This window comes from Melozone crissalis, unplaced genomic scaffold (genome assembly GCF_028551555.1).
Source record: "Melozone crissalis strain CALT ecotype California unplaced genomic scaffold, PUWL_Pcris_2 ptg000254l_1, whole genome shotgun sequence".
NCBI classification, from domain to species: Eukaryota; Metazoa; Chordata; class Aves; order Passeriformes; family Passerellidae; genus Melozone; species Melozone crissalis.
The window spans coordinates 857039-877300 of NW_026536012.1; the positions used below are offsets into that span (position 1 = coordinate 857039).

Consider the following 20262-nt stretch of genomic DNA (forward strand, 5'->3'; position numbering starts at 1 on the left):
AGTATTTCCCACCCATTTTGGGGCAGTGTCTCATGGCTGCTCCATCTTCTCACAGAACCAGGTGGGGAATGATCTCCAAAGTCACCGAGTCCCAGCTGTGCCCTGTCCCCAGCCCAGGGCTCTGAGGGCACCTCCAGAGATGGGCACAGCAAACCTCTGCCAGTGCCTGACGCCCCTTTCCATGGGGAACATTCCCTGATACCCAACCCAAACCACCCTGCCCCAGCTGCCTTTGCAGTGTTTCACATTTCCCAGTCTCTGCACGGCATTGGTGTGTGACTCTGAACTCCATGTAAATGCCAGCAGCTCTCCTCACAGCTCAGTGTCACAGAACCATCCTTTCCTTTCCCCTCCTCAGTCCCACAGAACAATCCTTTTCCAGCCCAGAACCAAGGGCACCACTGCAGCTCCAGCCCCAAAAGTGCAAACAGGGAATGGGGGAGAGCAACTGGGAGGGTGGGACTGCAGAACCTGGAGCTGGAATTGGACAATTAACTACAATATGGAAATGGATGAAAACTTGTAAAAGGGTGAAAACTCATGACCCAGGGTCCATCCTGAGTGTAGCCCTGGCTGGGCTCTTGCACTGCCCAAGGTGTGTCCTTTGAAAGCCTTTTAATACATCCCTACTTTGTTCCTGTAACTCTGTCCTGTAACTTTGGGATGGTGATGCTCTCAAGGCATCAAATGTCCTGGCACCCTGGGGACAGCAGCACTCACTGTCCCTGCACACCTGTCCCACCCTGGGGACAGCAGCACTCACTGTCCCTGCACACCTGTCCCACCCTGGGGACAGCAGCACTCGCTGTCCCTGCACACCTGTCCCACCCTGGGGACAGCAGCACTCGCTGTCCCTGCACACCTGTCCCACCCTGGGGACAGCAGCACTCGCTGTCCCTGCACACCTGTCCCACCCTGGGGACAGCAGCACTCACTGTCCCTGCACACCTGTCCCACCCTGGGGACAGCAGCACTCACTGTCCTGGCACACCTGTCCCACCCTGGGGACAGCAGCACTCACTGTCCCTGCACACCTGTCCCACCCTGGGGACAGCAGCACTCACTGTCCTGGCACACCTGTCCCACCCTGGCACCGCTGGCTCCCAACCAACACCTCCTGGCAGAGCAGCAGAGGTTTCTCAGGCAGGTGCAAACCATCTCCTTACGTTCCAGGAGATCTGAGCCCTGGCCCTGCAGCTCCTGTGGCACTGCCAAGCCCCTGCGAGGAGCTGTGCCAGCACCGTGCCCCTGGCCAGCAGGGACAGCAGCAGCCCTGCCACACGAGCAGGGATGGGCAGGGGTCTGCAGGGATCTCCAGGGATGGGCAGGGGTCTGCAGGGATGGGCAGGGGCCTGCAGGAGCCACCCAGAGCTGGCAGAACCCCTGCACAAACCATCCCCCCCAAAGAAATCAATGGGAATTCAAGAGCCAAACTGCACTCCAGTCCCCAACCTGAATGACTGTTTTAATCTGACTCCTGAAATGTTAATAAAAGCACCTGAAGGACATTAAATGGCAAACACTGCTTTATAGGACACTTCCTTTCCCACCAGTTGAGGGAAATGTTTTCTTCAAAGCAGCAGCATTGCTCCTCACCAAGCAGTTGAGGTGACTTTAATTGCCAGAGCAGTTCTCATCCAATTGGTGTGAGCTGTTTTTCATTGTGTTGCTATGAGATAGCACATCACACAGCTCACATAGGTTCTCAGCAATGAGGCCAGCTTGCAAATGAGCTAAATAACAATTTAGTCCTAATGGTGACCAAAAATAACAAGACAAAACCCCAAAACCAAAAAGAAAAAATAAAAACTTCAACTGATGACATCGTGCATGAACAAAACCTCCAATTTACAGGATTGCAGGAATTCTCCAAAGACCTTTATCTTATGTAAAAAACCAACAACCCAAGCCTGTTGTTTGCACTGGTTTCACCTGAAATATTTTGCTGGCAGCCTTTGACTGGGGCTGCAGCCAGACCCAGCTCTGCTGGCCTTGATTTAAATCACAATCTGAATTTCCCCCAGGGCTGTGCTGCCCCCTCCCCTCCCTCAGCCCAGGGGGCAGCTCAGCGCTCCCACCCTGAGCCCTCAGACACAGCCCCTGGTGCTTCCCTGCTCCAGCTGGGCGGGCTGTGCTGCAGGGAAGGTGTCCCCACACTCTCTAACTGCAGCAGGGTCTCCAATGGGAGAGCCCTCAGGGTGGAGCAGCTGCACAGGGACCCATCTGCACAACCAGGGTGCTGTGGAGCAGGAGTGAGCCAGCCAGCAGCTGGGCTGGGCTGAGAGGAGAACTCACAGCCTTCCAGGAGAGCCTGCACAGCCACAGCCCTCCCAAAAACACCTGCACAGCCACAGGAGAGCCTGCACAGCCACAGGAGAACCTGCACAGCCACAGCCCTCCCAAAAACACCTGCACAGCCACAGCCCTCCCAAAAACACCTGCACAGCCACAGGAGAGCCTGCACAGCCACAGGAGAACCTGCACAGCCACAGCCCTCCCAAAAACACCTGCACAGCCACAGGAGAGCCTGCACAGCCACAGCCCTCCCAAAAACACCTGCACAGCCACAGCCCTCCCAAAAACACCTGCACAGCCACAGGAGAGCCCGCACAGCCACAGCCCTCCCAAAAACACCTGCACAGCCACAGGAGAGCCCGCACAGCCACAGGAGAACCTGCACAGCCACAGCCCTCCCAAAAACACCTGCACAGCCACAGGAGAGCCTGCACAGCCACAGGAGAACCTGCACAGCCACAGCCATCCCAAAAACACCTGCACAGCCACAGAACTTCCATAGCTACAGCCATTCCAGCCTGGCCATAGTGCCACTGTCCCATGCAGGAGCCATCCCTGTCCCCAGCAATGTGCCACCAGGTTGGCACTGTCCCATGCAGGAGCCACCCCTGTCCCTGCTCAGAGCAGCAGCCCAGCCCAGCTGTGCCCTCCTGCAGATGTTTTTGGCTGGGAGGAGCAGCAGGGAGGGCACTGCATTCCCCAGGGCTGCAGCAGTGGGGACAGAACCCCAAACACAGGGGCCAGCCCTCTCAGCTGCCTTCCCACAGCACCCCAGAGCCTGGTGGCACCCAGGGCAGGCTGGGGCCGAGCCCTGGCACAGCTGGCACGGGCAGGGGCAGGGCTGGTGCCTGGGGATGTGCCCAGCAGCACCCACACACCCCAGAGCAGGGCAAACCCCACTGGGCACTGAACCCCACTGCTCCATGGAGAGAGCCAGCCATGGTGCCAGGAGCCCCCAGTGCCACTCAGTGCCCCCAGTGCCACTCATTCCCCTCTGGAATGCCACCTGAGACCTGGGGAAGCAGCAAAGCCCCTGGCAGTGAGGCCTGGCTCCTAAAGCCAGGGCTGACCTTAACCCCAAACCCCAAAATTGGGGATATAAACATGGAGCAGCAAATCAGGAGCCGTTAAAACCAGAAAGAATCAGAGTTCTTGATTTCTGCTTCAAGAGAAGCCTCCTACTCCTCCCCTCTCTTTTATTAAAGTGGGAATTGAAATTAAATTGCTCTGAGCAATTTTATACTTGGTGCCAAAGCAGAGGAGGACTGAGACCTCCAGAAAATATGTGGGCTTTGCCTTCACACTTAATAATTTAACCGAGGCAATTTTCCTCCTTGGATCCAAACTCCAGACCCTGCCCAGGAAATGCTGATCCCGGGTCAGGAATGGGGCACAGCTCCTGGGCAAAGTCTCAGTGCCATGTCCAAGGCACTGGCAGCCCAGCAAGCCCCAGGTCCTGCAGGGCTTTTCCCCAGGAGATTTAAGGTTACAGATTTAATTAGGCCGGCGTGGCTCGTACGGGATGTCTGATTTCAAAGTAAAATCGCAGCATTATCCATAATGTTATGCAAAGCACCATAGCAACAGCGAGGAGCCTTCGAAGAAATGCTAATGAGGGGAGAAATGCTAATGAGGGGAGAAATGCTAATGAGGGGAGCTGTTCAGCACAGCCCGGCCTGGCCAAGCGAAAACAAACACCCCACTTAAAATTCCTAACGAGAACTCACACATCCCTGCACCAGAAAAACCCCACTGCCAGAAATGCCTTATCAAAGCATCCCAGAGAAATTCTTTATCAAAGCATCCCAGGGAAATTCCTGATCAAAGCATCCCAGAGAAATTCCTGATCAAACAATCCCAGAGAAATTCCTGATCAAAGTAACCCAGGGAAATTCCTGATCAAACAATCCCAGAGAAATTCCTGACCAAGCTATCCCAGAAAAATCCCTGATCAAAGCATCCCAGAGAAATTCCTGATCAAACAATCCCAGAGAAATTCCTGATCAAAGTAACCCATGGAAATTCCTGATCAAACTATCCCAGAGGAATTCCTGATCAAAGTAACCCATGGAAATTCCTGATCAAACTATCCCAGAGAAATTCCTGATCAAAGTATCCCAGAGAAATCCCTGATCAAAGCACCCCAGAGAAATCCCTGATCGATCAAAGCATCCCAGAGAAATCCCTGATCGATCCAAGCATCCCAGAGAAATCCCTGATCAATCCAAGCATCCCACGGGAAGGACTCAGGACCTGCCTCTGTAGCAGACCCCCAAACCCCACTGGGCTGGCTGAGAGCCCCTGGAAGGGCTGGGACATCCCAGGGAATGTGGAACCTGCTCCCAGCACACAGCCCCAGGCTCCAGAGGCACAGGAAAACCCGATAATGTTGGGGAATAAAGCTCCCAAAACCCAGACTGAGGTGATTTGCTGGACACAAAGCACGTGCATGAAAAGGGAAGGGCTAAATCACAGAATCTGCTGAGCTGAGGGATCCATGGGATCATGGTCAGCCCTGAGCCCTGCACGGAACACCCCCACAAGCTTTTCCTGAGAGCATTTCCAGAATCACTCCAAAGACAGGATTTCACCAACCCAGTGACCCCAACCCTTTGGTTTGTGCCCCAGGTTGGGACAAGGCAAGAACAACGCAGTGAACACCTGCATAAACCAAACTGATTAGAGCTAAATCAGCCCAATGAGCTTCAGAAACTCCCTAAAAGGCCGCATGAAGCAAATGCAGGGCTGCAGGTGAGTCCTGGGCAGGCAGCACAGCTCTGCCAGGGTGAAGCTGTCCCAGGCAGGCAGGGAGTGCCAGGCACAGCCCTGGAAATGCTGTGACAGCGGTGTCAGAGCACCTGCAGCACCGTGAGGAGAGCAGCTTGGCCAGCAGGATGCCAGGGATGGACTGGGGCAGCCCAGCACTGCAGCTGGGCTCAGAGTGCCTTCAGGTGGGCACGGGCTGTGCCAAGCCCTGCTCTGCTCTGCTCCCACCTGCTCTGCTGGGCAGGGCTCAGGGACACACAGCCACAGCTGAGGACCCCAGAATCACCCAGGGAGATGGAAAATGTACCCTGAAAACTGCACAAAACCACCCAGCAATGAGCTCAAAAATGTCCTCTCCCTCCCCAAAGCCACCACTGGATCTTGATTCAGTCAAGTCTGACAGCTCCAGCTGCAACAGAGCTGTCCAAGGTACAATTACAGGCAAACTGACCCTTAACATGGATTATCCTAACAAAAGGGAATTCTGCAATGCCGCTCCGCTGTAAACCCACATTTTCTATTTATTTAGGCAGCTGACACTTTGAAATAAATGCAAATAAATGCTAGTTTCCTGAGGCACACATCCCATTCCTCATCCCCTCGCTGTGGCCTCAGCTCTAGTGGAAATTCTAGGATTTAGCAGCTGCCTTTGATATTTTTCAAGCATGACAGTAATAGAGCAGGAGAGAACGAGCACAGTGACAGTAGCACCTGGAGAGTTTCAGACCAGCTTTCAGATGACACATTAAATCCACACACTGGTTCATTCAAAGCAGGGTTCAATATTATAATCTATAAATCAGTATTTGCTTTGCAAAATGTAATGGAAAATGCTAATAGGATTTACTTGTGCAACGAAATTGGATTACATCTTATCTATTTTAACTTGATTTGGTGGAGCATTCCTTCAGCACCAACCAGCAGCTCCAATGGCTCCTCTCCTTTTCTGCCTCCCCAGACATTTGGGATTCAGGCAGATTCTCAGGCCACCCTTTTTCCAAGGGAAATTAGGGAGGGCAGACACAAACTGAGTAGAAAATGCAGCTGCTGGTGTATGGAGCAGTGTAATGAACCCCCTGTAAGCCATTAGAGCCCCCACGTGTGCCAGGAGCTCCGTGTTTGTGCAGGGCTGGGAGCTGCCCAGCCCAGAAACCTGAAATTCACAGACTCATTTACACCCGGGCATTTGTGTCCCTGCCTGGGCGACTGAGCAGCCTCTGTGTGCCATGAACATCCAGGTGCCAACAGCAGCAGGAGGGGAGCCCTGGGTGGCACCAGGAATGCAGTCATGGAATGGCACCAGGAATAGTCATGGAATGGCACCAGGAGTGGAGCCATGAACTGGCACCAGGAGTACAATAATTGAATGGCACCAGGAGCGCCATCATGGACTGGCACCAGGAACAGAGTCACAGAATGGCACCAGGAATACAATAATGGACTGGCACCAGGAATACAGTCACAGAATGGCACCAGGAGTGGGTGAGAGCAGCAGCAGAGGAAAAGAACTCACAGAACCATTTAGGCTGGAAAAGCCCCGCAGGCATCAAGCCCAAGCTTCCCCCAGCACTGCCAAAGCCACCACTGACCCACATCCACAGGCACCAAATAAAAGGATGGAATTTCTGGGGGGAGAGCCTTGCTCTTACCAGTTTGTTGTGAAAATGAAGTGCCACTGCATTGGTGCCCAAGGAGCACCATCCAGCTCCTCCAGAAGTGCCACTGCACTGTCCCCCGTGCCCCAGGAGCCCTGGCCCCATGAACCAGAGCAGTGTGGGCAGCAGGGAATGCCCAGCTGACAGCAGTGGCCCCACAGTGACGGGGCATGAGGGGCTTTGCTGCCACAGCAGCTGGGATGGGGCCTCTGGGGCGGACACAACGCTGACATCTCACATTTGTGACCAATAAAGTTCCATAGCGACTCCAAAACCAGAAACAAATCACACACTGGGTAATTGAGGTTAACCAAAGAAAACTGTTAGAACAAACAAGAGAAAGCATTCACATCGTCGTGCCTGAGTGTTCTCACAAGTTGGAGGGAAAAAGAACTTTTCATATCATGCTGAGTGCTCGATCAGACTCAGACCCAGGCTGGGAGCACCTCCCTGGTGTGGAGATCCCAGCAGGTCAGAGCTGCTGGTGGCACCAGCACCCAGCAGGTCCCCACAGCAGGGTCCCTCTGTCCCTCCTCGGGGAGCAGCTCACACTCCATGGAGGTCAGGCCCCACCCAGGGACCCAGGCAGAGCTTCTCATCACCTCACATCGCTCACAGCATCACCACAACAAGAGAAACCAGAAGGGCTCAGCCCAACACCCAGAGCAGCCCCCAGCAGCTGCTTGGATCATCACCCAGAGTGACAGTCTCGCTTGGTGGCAGCCAGGTGACAGAGCAGAGCCCCCTCAGCCGCTGCGACCAGGCCAGCAGCTCCAGCCTGCTGCAGCCTCTCCTTGTGCACCACAGAGGCAATAACCCACGGCAGCACTTACAGTTGACTGTGACTTTGACTTTCCTCACGTCCGGCACCGAGACGTCGTTCTCCGCGCTGCACTCGTACTCCCCGGCCTGGTCCCTGGTGATGCCGTAGATGTCCAGGTACTGCCCGCTCTCAAAGGGCTTGGCTGCAATGAGATAGCCACAGGAGGAGATTACTGCAGGCTGGGCACACAGCCCCTGAAACCCAGCATCTGCACAGCAGCCAGAGTTTGACACGCTCGGCCACTGCAGCAGCCCCAGCTCCAAGGGCAGGTGGCACCCCAAGCTCCTGGGGCTGGCCAGAGGCTCTCTCCTGACCCAGCTCCACAGAGAAACTCAACAGCCCTGAGACACACCAGGGTAATTTGTACCTGATGGGTGCCACAGAACAGAGCTGGCTGCCCCAGAAGTGTCACAGGCCAGGCTGGACAGGCCTTGGAGCACCCTGGGACAGGGGGAGGTGTCCCTGCTGTGGCAGGGCGCACACGATAACTCCGAATCACCTCCAAACCAGCCCAGCACTGCACCGTCCCTGCCTCCAAAGCTCAGCATCCCTGATGGTTTGCAGAGCCCAGCCTGCCCTGCAGGGTGGAGCAAAGCCAGCCCAGGGCCAGCTGCAGGGACCAAAGCCACCCCTGGGGCAGCTGATCCCAGCCAACAATTAACTAGATCCAGTAATTAGCAGCTCTCCTTGTCCACAAGACCCAGAGGATCTGGGTGTCACACAGGAATAAGGACAGTCCCTGAGTGATTCTCAGGACAGGCAGAGATCTCCCTGCTGGGAGAGGACAGAGAACCACACAGAAACATTGGTGTGTGTGCCTGCTCCGTGCCCTGGAACCCACTGGGAATTGTTCCCAGCCAGGAACGCTGACCCAGCTCAAATGGAACCCATCAGGAATGGTTCCAGAACAGTGACCCAGCTCCAGGGACACTGGAACCATCAGAAATTGTTCCAGGAACACTGGAACCCATCAGGAATGGTTCCAGAACAGTGACCCAGCTCCAGGGACACTGGAACCCATCAGGAATTGTTCCAGGAACACTGGAACCCACTGGGAATGGTTCCAGAACAGTGACCCAGCTCCAGGAACACTGGAACCCATCAGGAATTGTTCCAGAACACTGACCCAGCTCCAGGGACACTGGAACCCACTGGGAATTGTTCCAGAACACTGACCCAGCTCCAGGAACACTGGAACCCATCAGGAATGGTTCCAGAACAGTGACCCAGCTCCAGGAACACTGGAACCCATCAGGAATTGTTCCAGAACACTGACCCAGCTCCAGGGACACTGGAACCCACTGGGAATTGTTCCAGAACACATCTGTCCGCCCTGACTCGGGGCACAGGTCCTTCCCCAGCCTTCCCTGCTGTTCCCACCTGGCAGGGAGTGTTTGTTGTCCCTCACCTGGAGCTGCTCCTGCTCCCAGCTGTGCTCACAGCCTCTCCATGGCCAATTTTCAGGTTTGGGTTCCTCACAAGGCGCTCACCACACCACAAACCCCAAAAAGATCAGTGCCGTCATTACTGCAGCACTGCTCTCGCAGCAGCCACCACCACAGGTGCTGGAAATTATAGGTCTGAGGGTTTAAAAGCCTTGCTGGAAGTGTTTTCCCAGCCTGAAAGCCTTTAATTGGCTGTTAATAACTGTGCCTTGGGGAGCAACCCACGAGGGCAGCAGGGACGAGGCAGAGCTGTTACATCCTGGCTATCAAGGGGTGAATTATTGGTGCCTCTGCACAAGCCTGGGCTTGGCTGCCTCTGGAAAGAGGGGAAACGTTGGGCTGGCTCTGATAATTGGAGCTCTGGACATATCTCCTGAGACCCACACGCTGCTCCTTCAAAAGTGCAACATTTCTCAGGTAAAAATGAGCTGATATCTGTGGGAATAAGCTCAGCCTGCATTTAAAACTCTCATTTTCATTGCATTCTATTAGTTATTAATGAGTTCATCTGCTTTTATTGGAAAGCAAGAAATGCTTCCCATTTATCATAAAACTGTCAAAAAGAAAAAGATCCTGCTTGTTTCTGCGCCACGCTTTTGGGCAGTTTTAGTTTGTGTCTCACTAAGATTTTGATCTCACTCTTGTCCCTCCGTTGCTCCACAAAGCCCCAATTATTTGACCATCTTAGGTGGAGTATTCTTCTCCTGACAAGTGTATTTTAAAGAGAATTCTGTAAAGGATTTCAAGAAGGGCAGAGGATTTATAGGAATGCCTTTAATTGTTCCTGAAGGGATGCTCAAAGGTCTGCAATGTCCAGGTAGAAAGGGCCCTTTCTGAGGGACACCCCAGCTGCAGGGGAATGTCACCTCACCAGAGCAGTGGCTCTGGATGTCACTAAATTGGAGCCTGATACCAACCCTCCCGAGGCCGGTACCTAGCAGTCCTGTTAAAAGGAAAAGGCCAAAATCCCCACAACTGAGCCCAGAGGACGCGGCCTTTTCCGCACAGAGCTGTGGCTTGGGAGGTCGTGTTGGGAGAGATTTTATTGCTGATCCAAAGGCAAAGGGAGGGATCCCACCCAGCCGTGTCCACTGGGGGCTCTGCTGTCTTTAAGCTGTTAATTAATGCCCGTGTTTGATAGCAGGCACCATTGATTTAATGACAAGCTGTGCCTTCACCAGCTGAACAATCCCTCCAGGATAACCAGCGGGCCATGAAATTCTTATCAAACACTCATAAAAACCCTGAGCTCCCCGAGAGGCTGCAGAGGGACTGACCCAGGCAGGCCACCAGCAGAGCCCCATGAATGTCACTGCTCCCAGCAAGGGCTGCTGGGGGAGCCAAGGCCACCTGAGCCATCCCACTGGCACAGACAGCCTTTATGGAAAATCCTTTCCCTAGGATTGTTCCTCCTGAGAGGCCTCAGGAACAAAATGCAAGCAATAGTTATCTGCTGCTGTGGGATGCAACAGGTGCATCTGGGATTGGGCTCATGGGGTTGTTTCTAATTAATGGCCAATCACAGTCAGCTGGCTCACACAGAGAGCTGAGACACAAACCTTTGTTATCATTCCTTCCTATTCTATTCTTAGCCAGCCTTCTGATGAAATCCCTTCTTCTATTCTTTTAGTATAGTTTTAATGTAATATATATCATAAAATAATCAACCAGCTTTCTGAAACATGGAGTCAGATCCTTGTCTCTCCCCTCATCCTGGCACCCCTGTGAACACCATCACAATCCCATGTCCCAGGGAATGCAGGTTTTGGGTGTTTTCCAGGGAATATTGCTCATCCATGCCTCCAGCTGACCAGAGCTTCCTCCAAAGGTGTGCCCACGTGCCTAACATTTTTCCTTTTTAATGTTAAATTAAAATACTCATTTATTGTTAATATTTTAAAGGGGGCAGAGCAGCTCCTCTCCGCTCAGAGACCCACAGCGCACAATTGCTCTGCACTGGGGGAAAACAACGCCAACATCCTCCCCAGCAATACCTGCTCCCTGCTTGGGAGTCAGCAAGAAAAAAGAACCAAGCCAGAAACTTCCTTCTAAAACTTCCAGCTTTAAAGCCATCTGTAAGCAGGAGAGGGAGCATTTGAAGGGTTGGCCCTTTGTACACGGGCAAAGCCCTGGAAATCCGATAATAATTCCTGTCAGCTGGGGATTTGCAGGCTGCAGATGCAGGTTTGAAGCGCTGGCACTCCAGCAGAGCCCTCTCCTCTCTGCCAGGGGCAGGGGGCTCTGACAGGGCCGGGTTTGCTGCTCGGGGTTCGGGGAGGCTTTGCTCAATCCTCCCTCGAACAGCAGCAGTGCATTGGTGGGACAGAGCTTCGTCCTTTAACATTCTGCCTCCATTGCCAAACTATCGACGCTGCACTTTGCTGGGAAATGTCAGAACAAAATAAGTAATACCTGCAATTTATTCGGGTGACATTTCAACAATACAGATTTGGAGATTACAACCCGCAGCCCGACGCTGTTACGCTGAGTGGGGAGATTTGCTGGATTTACATAATGGGGCTGTGTAATGAATATTTATAGAACGCCAGCATTTACATAATGACTGCAAGTTAAACATGCACAATAAAGATTCCGGGCCAATAATTTACGGACTAAGTTTAAAAATCACCTTGAAATGCATTTTATTTTTATTCCTACGAAAGGTCCAATTTATCTCTTGTTCAGAAAAATTGAATCCGACCTCATGCGAGTCGAGGCTGTGTTGATGTAAATCACGATCATATCCTGGAATTAGTCTACATTGAGTCATTTGTATTCAGAGATTTCAGTTCCTTATCTTTTAGCAGCAGCTTTGACAAACAATTTGAGAATATTCTAAATATGCTTGGTTAATATAATTTAGTGCTGGATGGGAGATGCGCTGCCTGCCCGGGAGCCTCATTAGTGCCGCTGGGAATTACAGCCAGAACGGGCAGGAATTAGCAAGTGCAGATGAGGCTGAGGGAGGAGAGGAGCTGCGGGCAGAATACCAACACCACGGGGCTCTCTGATTTCTCCTGGCTTGGTGGAGCCAGGCTGGGTTTGCTGGGAGGGCTGTGGTGCACCTGTGGTGTGTGTACACCTGTGCACACCTGTACCTGTGTGCCCGGGGCACTGAACCTCCTCTGGGCACACCACAGCCCCTGCCAGCCCTTGCTGCCACATTTCTCTTCACAGAGAAGAGCAAGGCACAGCTCTTCCCAAGCATTTCTGAGATTCACGTTCTCAGAGAAAGGGAAAACACAGTTCTTATCACTGTGTTGTGCCAAAGCAGAATGCAATGTGGAGGTTGTTTATCCAGTGGTCGTGTTTTATTTCCTTGGCTATCAGGGCCAGCTGTGTGTGTGTGTTGGGAGATTCTGTGTAGTGTGAGCAGAGTGAGTGCTGGGCAGACCCAGATTAGATGAAATGTACATAGTATAGTATAATAAAGTAATTAATTAGCCTTCTAAAATACCCATGGAGTCTCCTCATCATTCTCTCCCCCTCGTCGGAGTCACTTTGATTTACAGTGAGCACTGGGCTTGCTCCCTTCACATCCGACAAGGTTTCTGAGCCCTTTGCAGCCTGTGCTCTCCCTCCCCAGCCCCTGCTGTGTCTGTGCATCCCCAGGGCACAGAACCCCAGGTCTGGGATGGTGGAAATGTCCAGAGTGGGGCTGGATGGGGCTGGGAGCAAGGAGCACATCCAGGGGGTCACTGCCAGCCCTCCTGAGTCCCCGCATTAATCTCCACAGGTTCATTTGGGTTGGGAAGTGCCTCTGAGCCCCTGGATCCCCCCCCAGGCCGTGTCCCCGGGTGCCACCTCTGCATTTATTTATTTTGCCTGAGCTCCAGATGAGGATGCTCTGCTCCCCCTCGGCCCCTGCTGCAGCCTGAGTGCAAAAATTCTCCTTTTCTCTCCTCCCTCTCCAGGAGCATCACCCCAGCTCCTTCCTGCAGCCACTCAAACGCTTTAAGCCATTAATCCAAAGTATCACCAGGGCTTCCAATAAAATTTTATTTGACATTTAGTTAAAATCCATTTTCTGCTACAACTGAATTTTTCCTCTAGTCCCTTGACGGACACTTCAGGCCGAATTCATTGTCATTGTTTTAAAGGTCAGAAGTGAGGGTTTTTTCCCAGATCTTGCTTTGTAAAGCCAACTGTTCCTCGGGATGATGAGAGGCTGTGGCAGCCCACGGAACCCTTCTGGTCTGCAATTACAGGATTTACACAGGCTGGGGAGCAGAGCAATCCCTGTCTGCACAGCTCTGACTGCAGAGTCCCAGTGACAGAGGCAGGGCCTGGGACAGAGCTGGGCAGCACAAAATCCTCATTGCCAGGGCAGGGATCTCCCCAGGGCCCTGCTCTGCTCACAGGGAGCAGCTGCAGTGGCCCTGACATCGGCCAGACCTTTCCTTTCAGTGTGCTACGAGGAGCCAAAGGGATGCATGGAAATATCCAACAGCAGGGATGCTCTCAGTTGCCATTTTGTTCACAATTTACACACACATAATTTAATTTGTTCAGCAAAACCATTCTGAAAAACTGTACCATGGAATTTCCTGAGGGAGGGACCAACCAGGACCATAAATCCCACCTCTGACACCCCAAAATCCCACCCTGTAGCAGTGGAAGAAATGAGAATAAACCAAACCTACTGCATGGCCTGTTCCTGTGTTTAACACTAATTTCCCATCTCTAGGGAGCCCTGTGTGCTCTTCATTTCATCCTAGCTGGGATTTTAACTGGAATTGTTTGATCCATGACTGTGATTACAACACATGTAGGGACATACATCCATATTTAGGATGCTATGTCCTCATCCCTGTGCTGTGGTGATGCCTTCAGCTTGAGCTTTCATGTTTTCCAGACTCTGCACTGCATTGGTGTACAACTCTGAACTCCATATAAATGTTAGCAAGTTTTCCTCTCAGTTCAGTCCCACAGAACAATCCTTTTCCAGCCCAGAACCAAGGGCATTGCTGCAGCTCCAGCCCCAAAAAGTGCAAACAGCAGGGAATGGAGGAGAGAAACTGGGAGGGCGGGACTGCAGAACCTGGACGTGGAATTGGACAATTAACCCCAACAGGGAAATGGACCAAAACTTATAAAGTGTGAAAACTTGTGACTCAGGGTCCATCTTGGTGTAGAGCCATGGCCAGGCTCTTGCACTACCCAAGGTGTGTCCTGTGAATGCCTTTAATAAATCCCAACTTAATTCCTGCCCAGCTCTGCTCCAGGAGCCCCCCAAGGCACCATCCCAGCCCTGCCAGCCCCAGCCCAGGCTCGCTCAGGGCACAGGGGTGGCACAGCCCTGGTGTCCCTGTCCCTGTGCCCAGGCACTCACCAGAGGGGGAGATGTGTCTCCAGGAGATGGAGGGCTCTGGTTTCCCCGTGGCCAGGCACACCAGGGTGACGTTGCTGCCCTCGTTGACCACGATGTCGCTGGAGATCCGGAATATCTTGGGGGACACTGCAACGAGAGGGACAGGGCTGTCAGGGGGCTGGGGCCACCAGCAGACATGTGTTATGGAAAATCCTTTCCTTAGGGTTTTCCCTCCTGAGAAGCTGGGAGGCCTCAGGAACAAAATGCAAGCAATGGTTATCTGCTGCTGTGGAATGCAACAGGTGCATCTGGGATTGGGCTCATGGGGTTGTTTCTAATTAATGGCCAATCACAGTCAGCTGGCTAGGACAGAGAGTCCAAAACAGAGCCTTTGTTATCATTCTTTCTTATTCTACTCTTAGCTAGCCTTCTGATGAAACCTTTTCTTCTATTCTTTTAGTACAGTTTTAATGTAATAAATATCATAAAATAATAAATCAGCCTTCTGAACCATGGAGTCAGATCCTCGTCTCTTCCCCAATGCAAGAACCCCCGTGAACAGCGTCACAGGGGCCACCAGCAGGTCACAGCACACACAGGGCCCAAGGGACACTGCAGAGCCTCCCCTGCGTACCAGACCCCACAGGCAAAAGCAGCATTTCCCTCTGTGTGTGCAGAGCAGCATTTCCCTCTGTGTGTGCAGAGAGCTCCTGGAAGATGGATGCTCCTGCTCAAGGGAAGGCTGAGCTTGCTCCTGGCAGTTCGCAAAGGAGACAAAATTGAGTTTTTCTGGTGCTTTTAAAAATTAATGATGCTGTTCCAGCTGCTCTGTGTGCACCTGGAGGATCGGAGCTGCTCACAGAGAGGACTAAAGCACATTTATTGTGTTGTTTCCTCCTGCTTTGGGGCTCCTCCATTCCCCTAACCCAAGTGTGTCCAGCTGGGGCTTTCTCTCCATAGGTTTTGCTGAAGCCACAGAGATCTGACCCACAAGAACTGTGCAGGCTTTTGCTGCATTCTGGGGTTTCCCACCAGGAACCTTCCAGTCTTTCTGAGGGGAGATTGGAGCTGTGACATGGTAGAAGGTGCAGAATTTTCCAGACTTACAGAGTGCAGATTAAGTGATTTCCTCTTAAGGACGAGCTTTGTTCCATTCCTAATTGACTGGGCTCTCCTTTAATCTGGGCTTTACAGAGAGGAAATTAAATCAGAGCTCGTTGAGGATGTCTGTAAGTCTCGTTACAGTGACACTGAGCAGGTCACAGCACTGATGCATTTCCAAAGCAGAATTAGACAAGGGACGGATCTGCGAGGTCCATTAATTAAAATAACCCCCAAACAGGCAGGGAGCTGCAGCCCTGCTGCCCAGTGTAATCCTGTCAGATGACACAAGCGATGCAGTCTGATCTGGGGCTGATGGCAAACCGTGGATGTTATTATTGGCAGTGATTTCCCAGGAACACCGTCCTGCCAGGGATGGAAATTGGCTCCCACTGCATTTCTGGAGCCTCGCAGTTTGAGACAAATCAGGATTTCTGCTGTATCAGTATGCTGCTAATTTTTCTGCTATTTACTGCCTGATAGGGATCATTACATTCAGATCACTGAAATCTGCGGAATTTATTAATTATGCCTCCAATATGTGTGCGGCATCACAATGTAATGTTAATATTTATTAGGAATTTAAAAATGTTTGTTTTGCATCCGTGTTTCTTCCCACACCTCTGAAGACTCTGATCTAGGAGCAGATTTGGCATTTAAAATCTGCTCTGCTGAGCCTGGAGTGCACATTAAACTCATCACAGAGCTACTCCTCACTTCAGCAGCTCATGCCTCCCACCCAGATCACGTGGAGCTGAGAAGGTCAGGGGAAAAATTAAATAAAGCAGCAAATAAACATTTATTCAGAAAATGGATTAACAGAAGGCCAGAGAAACGAGATAATAAACAAGGGGGAGAGAGGAATTAAACTCCCAAGGAAATTTGGTGCGGGAGTCCAGCATGGAGAGTGCTTTGCAGTCATTTGGCTTTTCCTTTTTTAATGTTAAATTAAAACATTAATGTTAATGTTAATGTTTTAAAGCAAACCCTTCCCTTTTTGCGCAATGTTTTTAATCAAAACCTTCCCTTTTTGGACAGGGTGTGTGGCCACAGGCTGGGGAGCAGCTGCAGGAGGAGGCTGAGGGAACCAGGGATGCTCAGCCAGGGGAAAGGAAGGCTCAGAGGGACCTGGGCTCACCTGGCTCCAGGATTCACAGGGTTAAGGCAGGTGGAGACCCCTCCTCAATGCAGCCCAGTGTGCTGGGAGGGGGGATGGATATTTTAGTCAGGGATGTGACTCAGGAGGTCGTGGCTGGGCTGACAGCCTCCCAATTCCACAATTCCACAAGTGAATTCCACAGTTCCACAATAAATGTCACAATTCCACAATGAATTCCACAATTCCCCAATGAATTCCCCGATCAGTCCCCTCCAGCAGCCCATCCTTGGCAGCAGCAGGAGCTGCCCAGACCAGTTCCAAAATTAATTTCACAATTCCTCAATTAATTCCACAGGGAATTCCACAATGAATTCCACAATTCCACAATGAATTCCATAATGAATTCCACAATTCCACAGTTCCACAATGAATTCCACAATGAATTCCACAATCAATTCCACAATTTATTCCCCAATGAATTCCTCAATCAATTCCCACCCATCCCTGCCCTCTGGCACTGGGGGCCATTCCCTGTGTCCTGTCCCTCCATCCCTGCTAAAATAAATCCTCACCTGCCTGGCAAACCCAGGCACTGTTTCCATCCTCAGCCCTGGAAACAGCACTGATCCCCTGGACACTGAATGCCACACCCCAAATCCCTGATTTCAAACTAAAACCAACCCTAAACATCTCCAAAATTATTTCCAGCAAACTCCTTTGTGTGGTTGAACATCTTGCATCCTAAGTATTGATCATAAAAAAAGATAATTGTGCTTTTTAGGGAAGTAACATTTTTTATCAATACTTACTGAAGATTGCTCTGTTTTTCATACTTTTTATATATTTTTTTTCATTCCATACTCAGATGAGCTCAATATTTACGGAGCAGTGCAATGCCCCCACCACAAACAGCATTTCCAGAGTGTGCTGAGCATGGGTTTAAATGAGGAGAGCTTTTGCAGCAGGAGCCCTCCCCTCTGACAATCAGTCACCAGCGGGGACAGCTCCCAGCCCTTCTGCTCTTGCATTTCCATGATTAGTTCCTCGAGGCACTTTGATTGAAGAGCGTTGCCTAAAGGTCTCCACCTCCTCCTAATTAAACACAATTTGTCTCAAACACGGCAGCTTTGGCAAAGTGGGGCTGAGGAAATAAATGATGGGTGGGCTGGGAAGAGAAATGGTTTCATCTGCAGCCTTCATTTATTTCCAATTCCTGCCAGCGAGGAATTATTTCCAATTCAGCCGAGGCGTGACACAAGGACTCACACAAGTGGCACTTCCCTTAGTTGGGGAGGAATGTTCTCCCTCCTCGAGATCCATGGCAGTCACCAGCATCTCTGTAAATTCATGGGGTATCATTGCTGTTCAGAACTCTGTCTCCACCTGTTTGCTGTGCTCAGCTTACCTGAGACCAATCTGAGATATTGCCAGGGTGTGAGTGGAAAAGGAATGATCCTGTTTGGGAATTCTGCACCACTGGGGTGGGACCTGAGTGTGTGGGTTGTGCCTCTCCACCCTTCCTCTGCCAGGGCAGCTCAGCCGTCCCACTAGGACATTCCTGGAATGTCTGTCTGTCCCCATTCCTAGGATGTCCATCTGTCCCAGTGGGACACAGCAGGGATGTCCTTCTGCCCCAGTGGGACACTGCTGGGATGTTCATCTGTCCCTATGGGACACTCTGGGATGTCCATCTGTCCCAGTGGGACACCCCTGGGATGTTCAGGAGACTCCTGGGATGTCCATCTGTTCCTGTGGGACACTCTGGGATGTCCGTCTGTCCCCACTCCTGGGATGTCCATCTGTCCCCACCCCTGGGCAGTCCGTCTGTCCCCACTCCTGGGATGTCCATCTGTCCCCACCCCTGGGCAGTCCGTCTGTCCCAGTGGGACGCTCCAGGAGCCCAGAGCACGAGGAGCAGGAGGTGCAGCTCAGCCTTTCCCACTCCCTGGAAAAGCTTTCAGACGCTCCACGAGCCCCTTCCAGCGAGCAGCACTCTGCAATCAAAGCTCTGCCAACTGTTTAATCATGGAAATGGAGCCAAAAAGCCATAAAGGGCAAAAATAACGATAAAAAAAAGCAACCTCCTGGTGGCTGGAGCCAAAGCCCTCCCAGCTGGGCACTGATTGCTGGCTGGGCAGGGCCCCATCGCTGGGGCTCATTAATGCCCAGGGCTGGGACTGGGCTCTGGGAAGGCAGGGATGGGTTTTCAACCAGTACCAGCACAGAGGGGAGGCTGTGAATGGTTTCCTGGGCTCTGGAAAGGCAGGGATGCGGGGATGGCTCTCCAGCCAGCACCAGCAAAAAAGGGAGGCTGTGAATGGTTTCATGGACACTGGCACAGGCTGCCCAGAGAAGCTGTGGCTGCCCCTGGAATGCCCAAGGCCAGCTTGGATGGGGCTGGAGAGGAATGGTCAGAACTATGGAAACAGTCAAAGGTTGAAATAATACAAGATTTTATCTGGTAAAATCAGTGCTCCCCTGGACTCAGTTTATACACTAAGGCAAGACGAGAAGAGCTTGCCCAGGGTAAGAAAGGGACAGCTGGGTGGGACAGGATGAACACCGGTCAGTTGAACAGAGCCTGGATAAATCCGAATAAACCAGCTTGAACATCTCCAAAAGCTTCTGGTCCCAGGAAGCTCCTCAAGGAGCTGCAGAGTGAAAGAGGCCAATGAAAAAGCAGCAAAACCCCATAAATATCCCAGCACAGGGATCCCAGCAAACACCTCCAGCACCCCCAGGCCACCCTGGCCCTGCTCCTCCTGAAGGTGTCAAAGAGCTGCTGTTATTACACAAGGACACACACACATTATCCCCTTAAACCCCCTCTGCTCCCCTTTCCAGCCCAACCTAAATCCTGCCAGGTTCGATTTCCAGCCAGCAGCGAGAGCGCCGCTGTTTGCTCAGCCAGAAAAGCAATAAAATGTAATAATTCAAAATAAACCTGGATTTCCCTTTCTTTATCCTTGCAGACAAAGGAAGAGCTGCACCCAGGGCGTGCAGGGGCTGCTGAAGGGGCTGTGCAAGTCTGGAGTCAGAAACCCATGGAATTGTGGAATATCCTGGGTTGGATCATCAGTCCCAGCCATCAGTTCCAGTCCTCTGTCCTGGGAATATCCCAGGATATTTAGGGAAGAACCCTTCACTAAAATCCAACCTAAACCTCCCCTGGCCCAGCTCCAGCCACCCCTGCCCCTGTCCCTGTCCCAAAGGATGGAGTTTGTACACTCAAATAGGGATGTGCATCTTTTAAACACAAATTCCAACGTACGTGGGCAAAGGGATTTTCACTGAAGGATTCCTGCCGCACAAGAAGTACCAAGGAAAGAGTTCTAGACTGGAAAATTAGAGGTAAAACCTCATCACTGCTCCTTACAGGCAAAATGAGAATATTAGAGGGTTGTGACAGGTAAACAGTGATATACCTGTTGCTGCTCATGCTGTCACAGGAACTAAATAAAAGAGCTGTAATGATTTGAGATGATTTCTTGTAACTCTGCATTTTTCCTTTTGGAGAACTCTACAGGTTCAGTCTCTCTCCAGCGAGCCTGAATGACAGATTTACATCGTATTCCCAAGATAGTTATTAAAATAATTTCCCTTGACAGTTCTCTGGCTGCATCACTCCCCCTTCTCTGCATCCCAACCATATGGCTCTGCTTACTCCCCATCTTAAGCGTTTTGCTCTGGTGTGAAAAGCAGTTCCTGGTCCTTCCCTCTCAGCCCCAGCTCTCTCTGGAGCACAGCCCCACAGAACAGTCAGAGCT

General features: G+C 51.7%; 1 protein-coding gene across 2 annotated transcripts in view; it reads right to left on the minus strand.

Moving 5' to 3' along the window:
• The window catches only part of NEGR1 (neuronal growth regulator 1), a 159278-nt gene that overhangs the window by 56892 nt on the left and 82124 nt on the right, over positions 1 to 20262 (minus strand). For both annotated transcript variants that reach the window (XM_054294543.1, XM_054294542.1), the window contains exons 3-4: positions 14317 to 14442; positions 7550 to 7681 (exon numbers count right to left, since the gene is read on the minus strand). In XM_054294543.1, coding sequence (XP_054150518.1) covers positions 7550 to 7681; positions 14317 to 14442 — 258 coding nt within the window. The remainder of the gene's footprint in view (positions 1 to 7549; positions 7682 to 14316; positions 14443 to 20262) is intronic.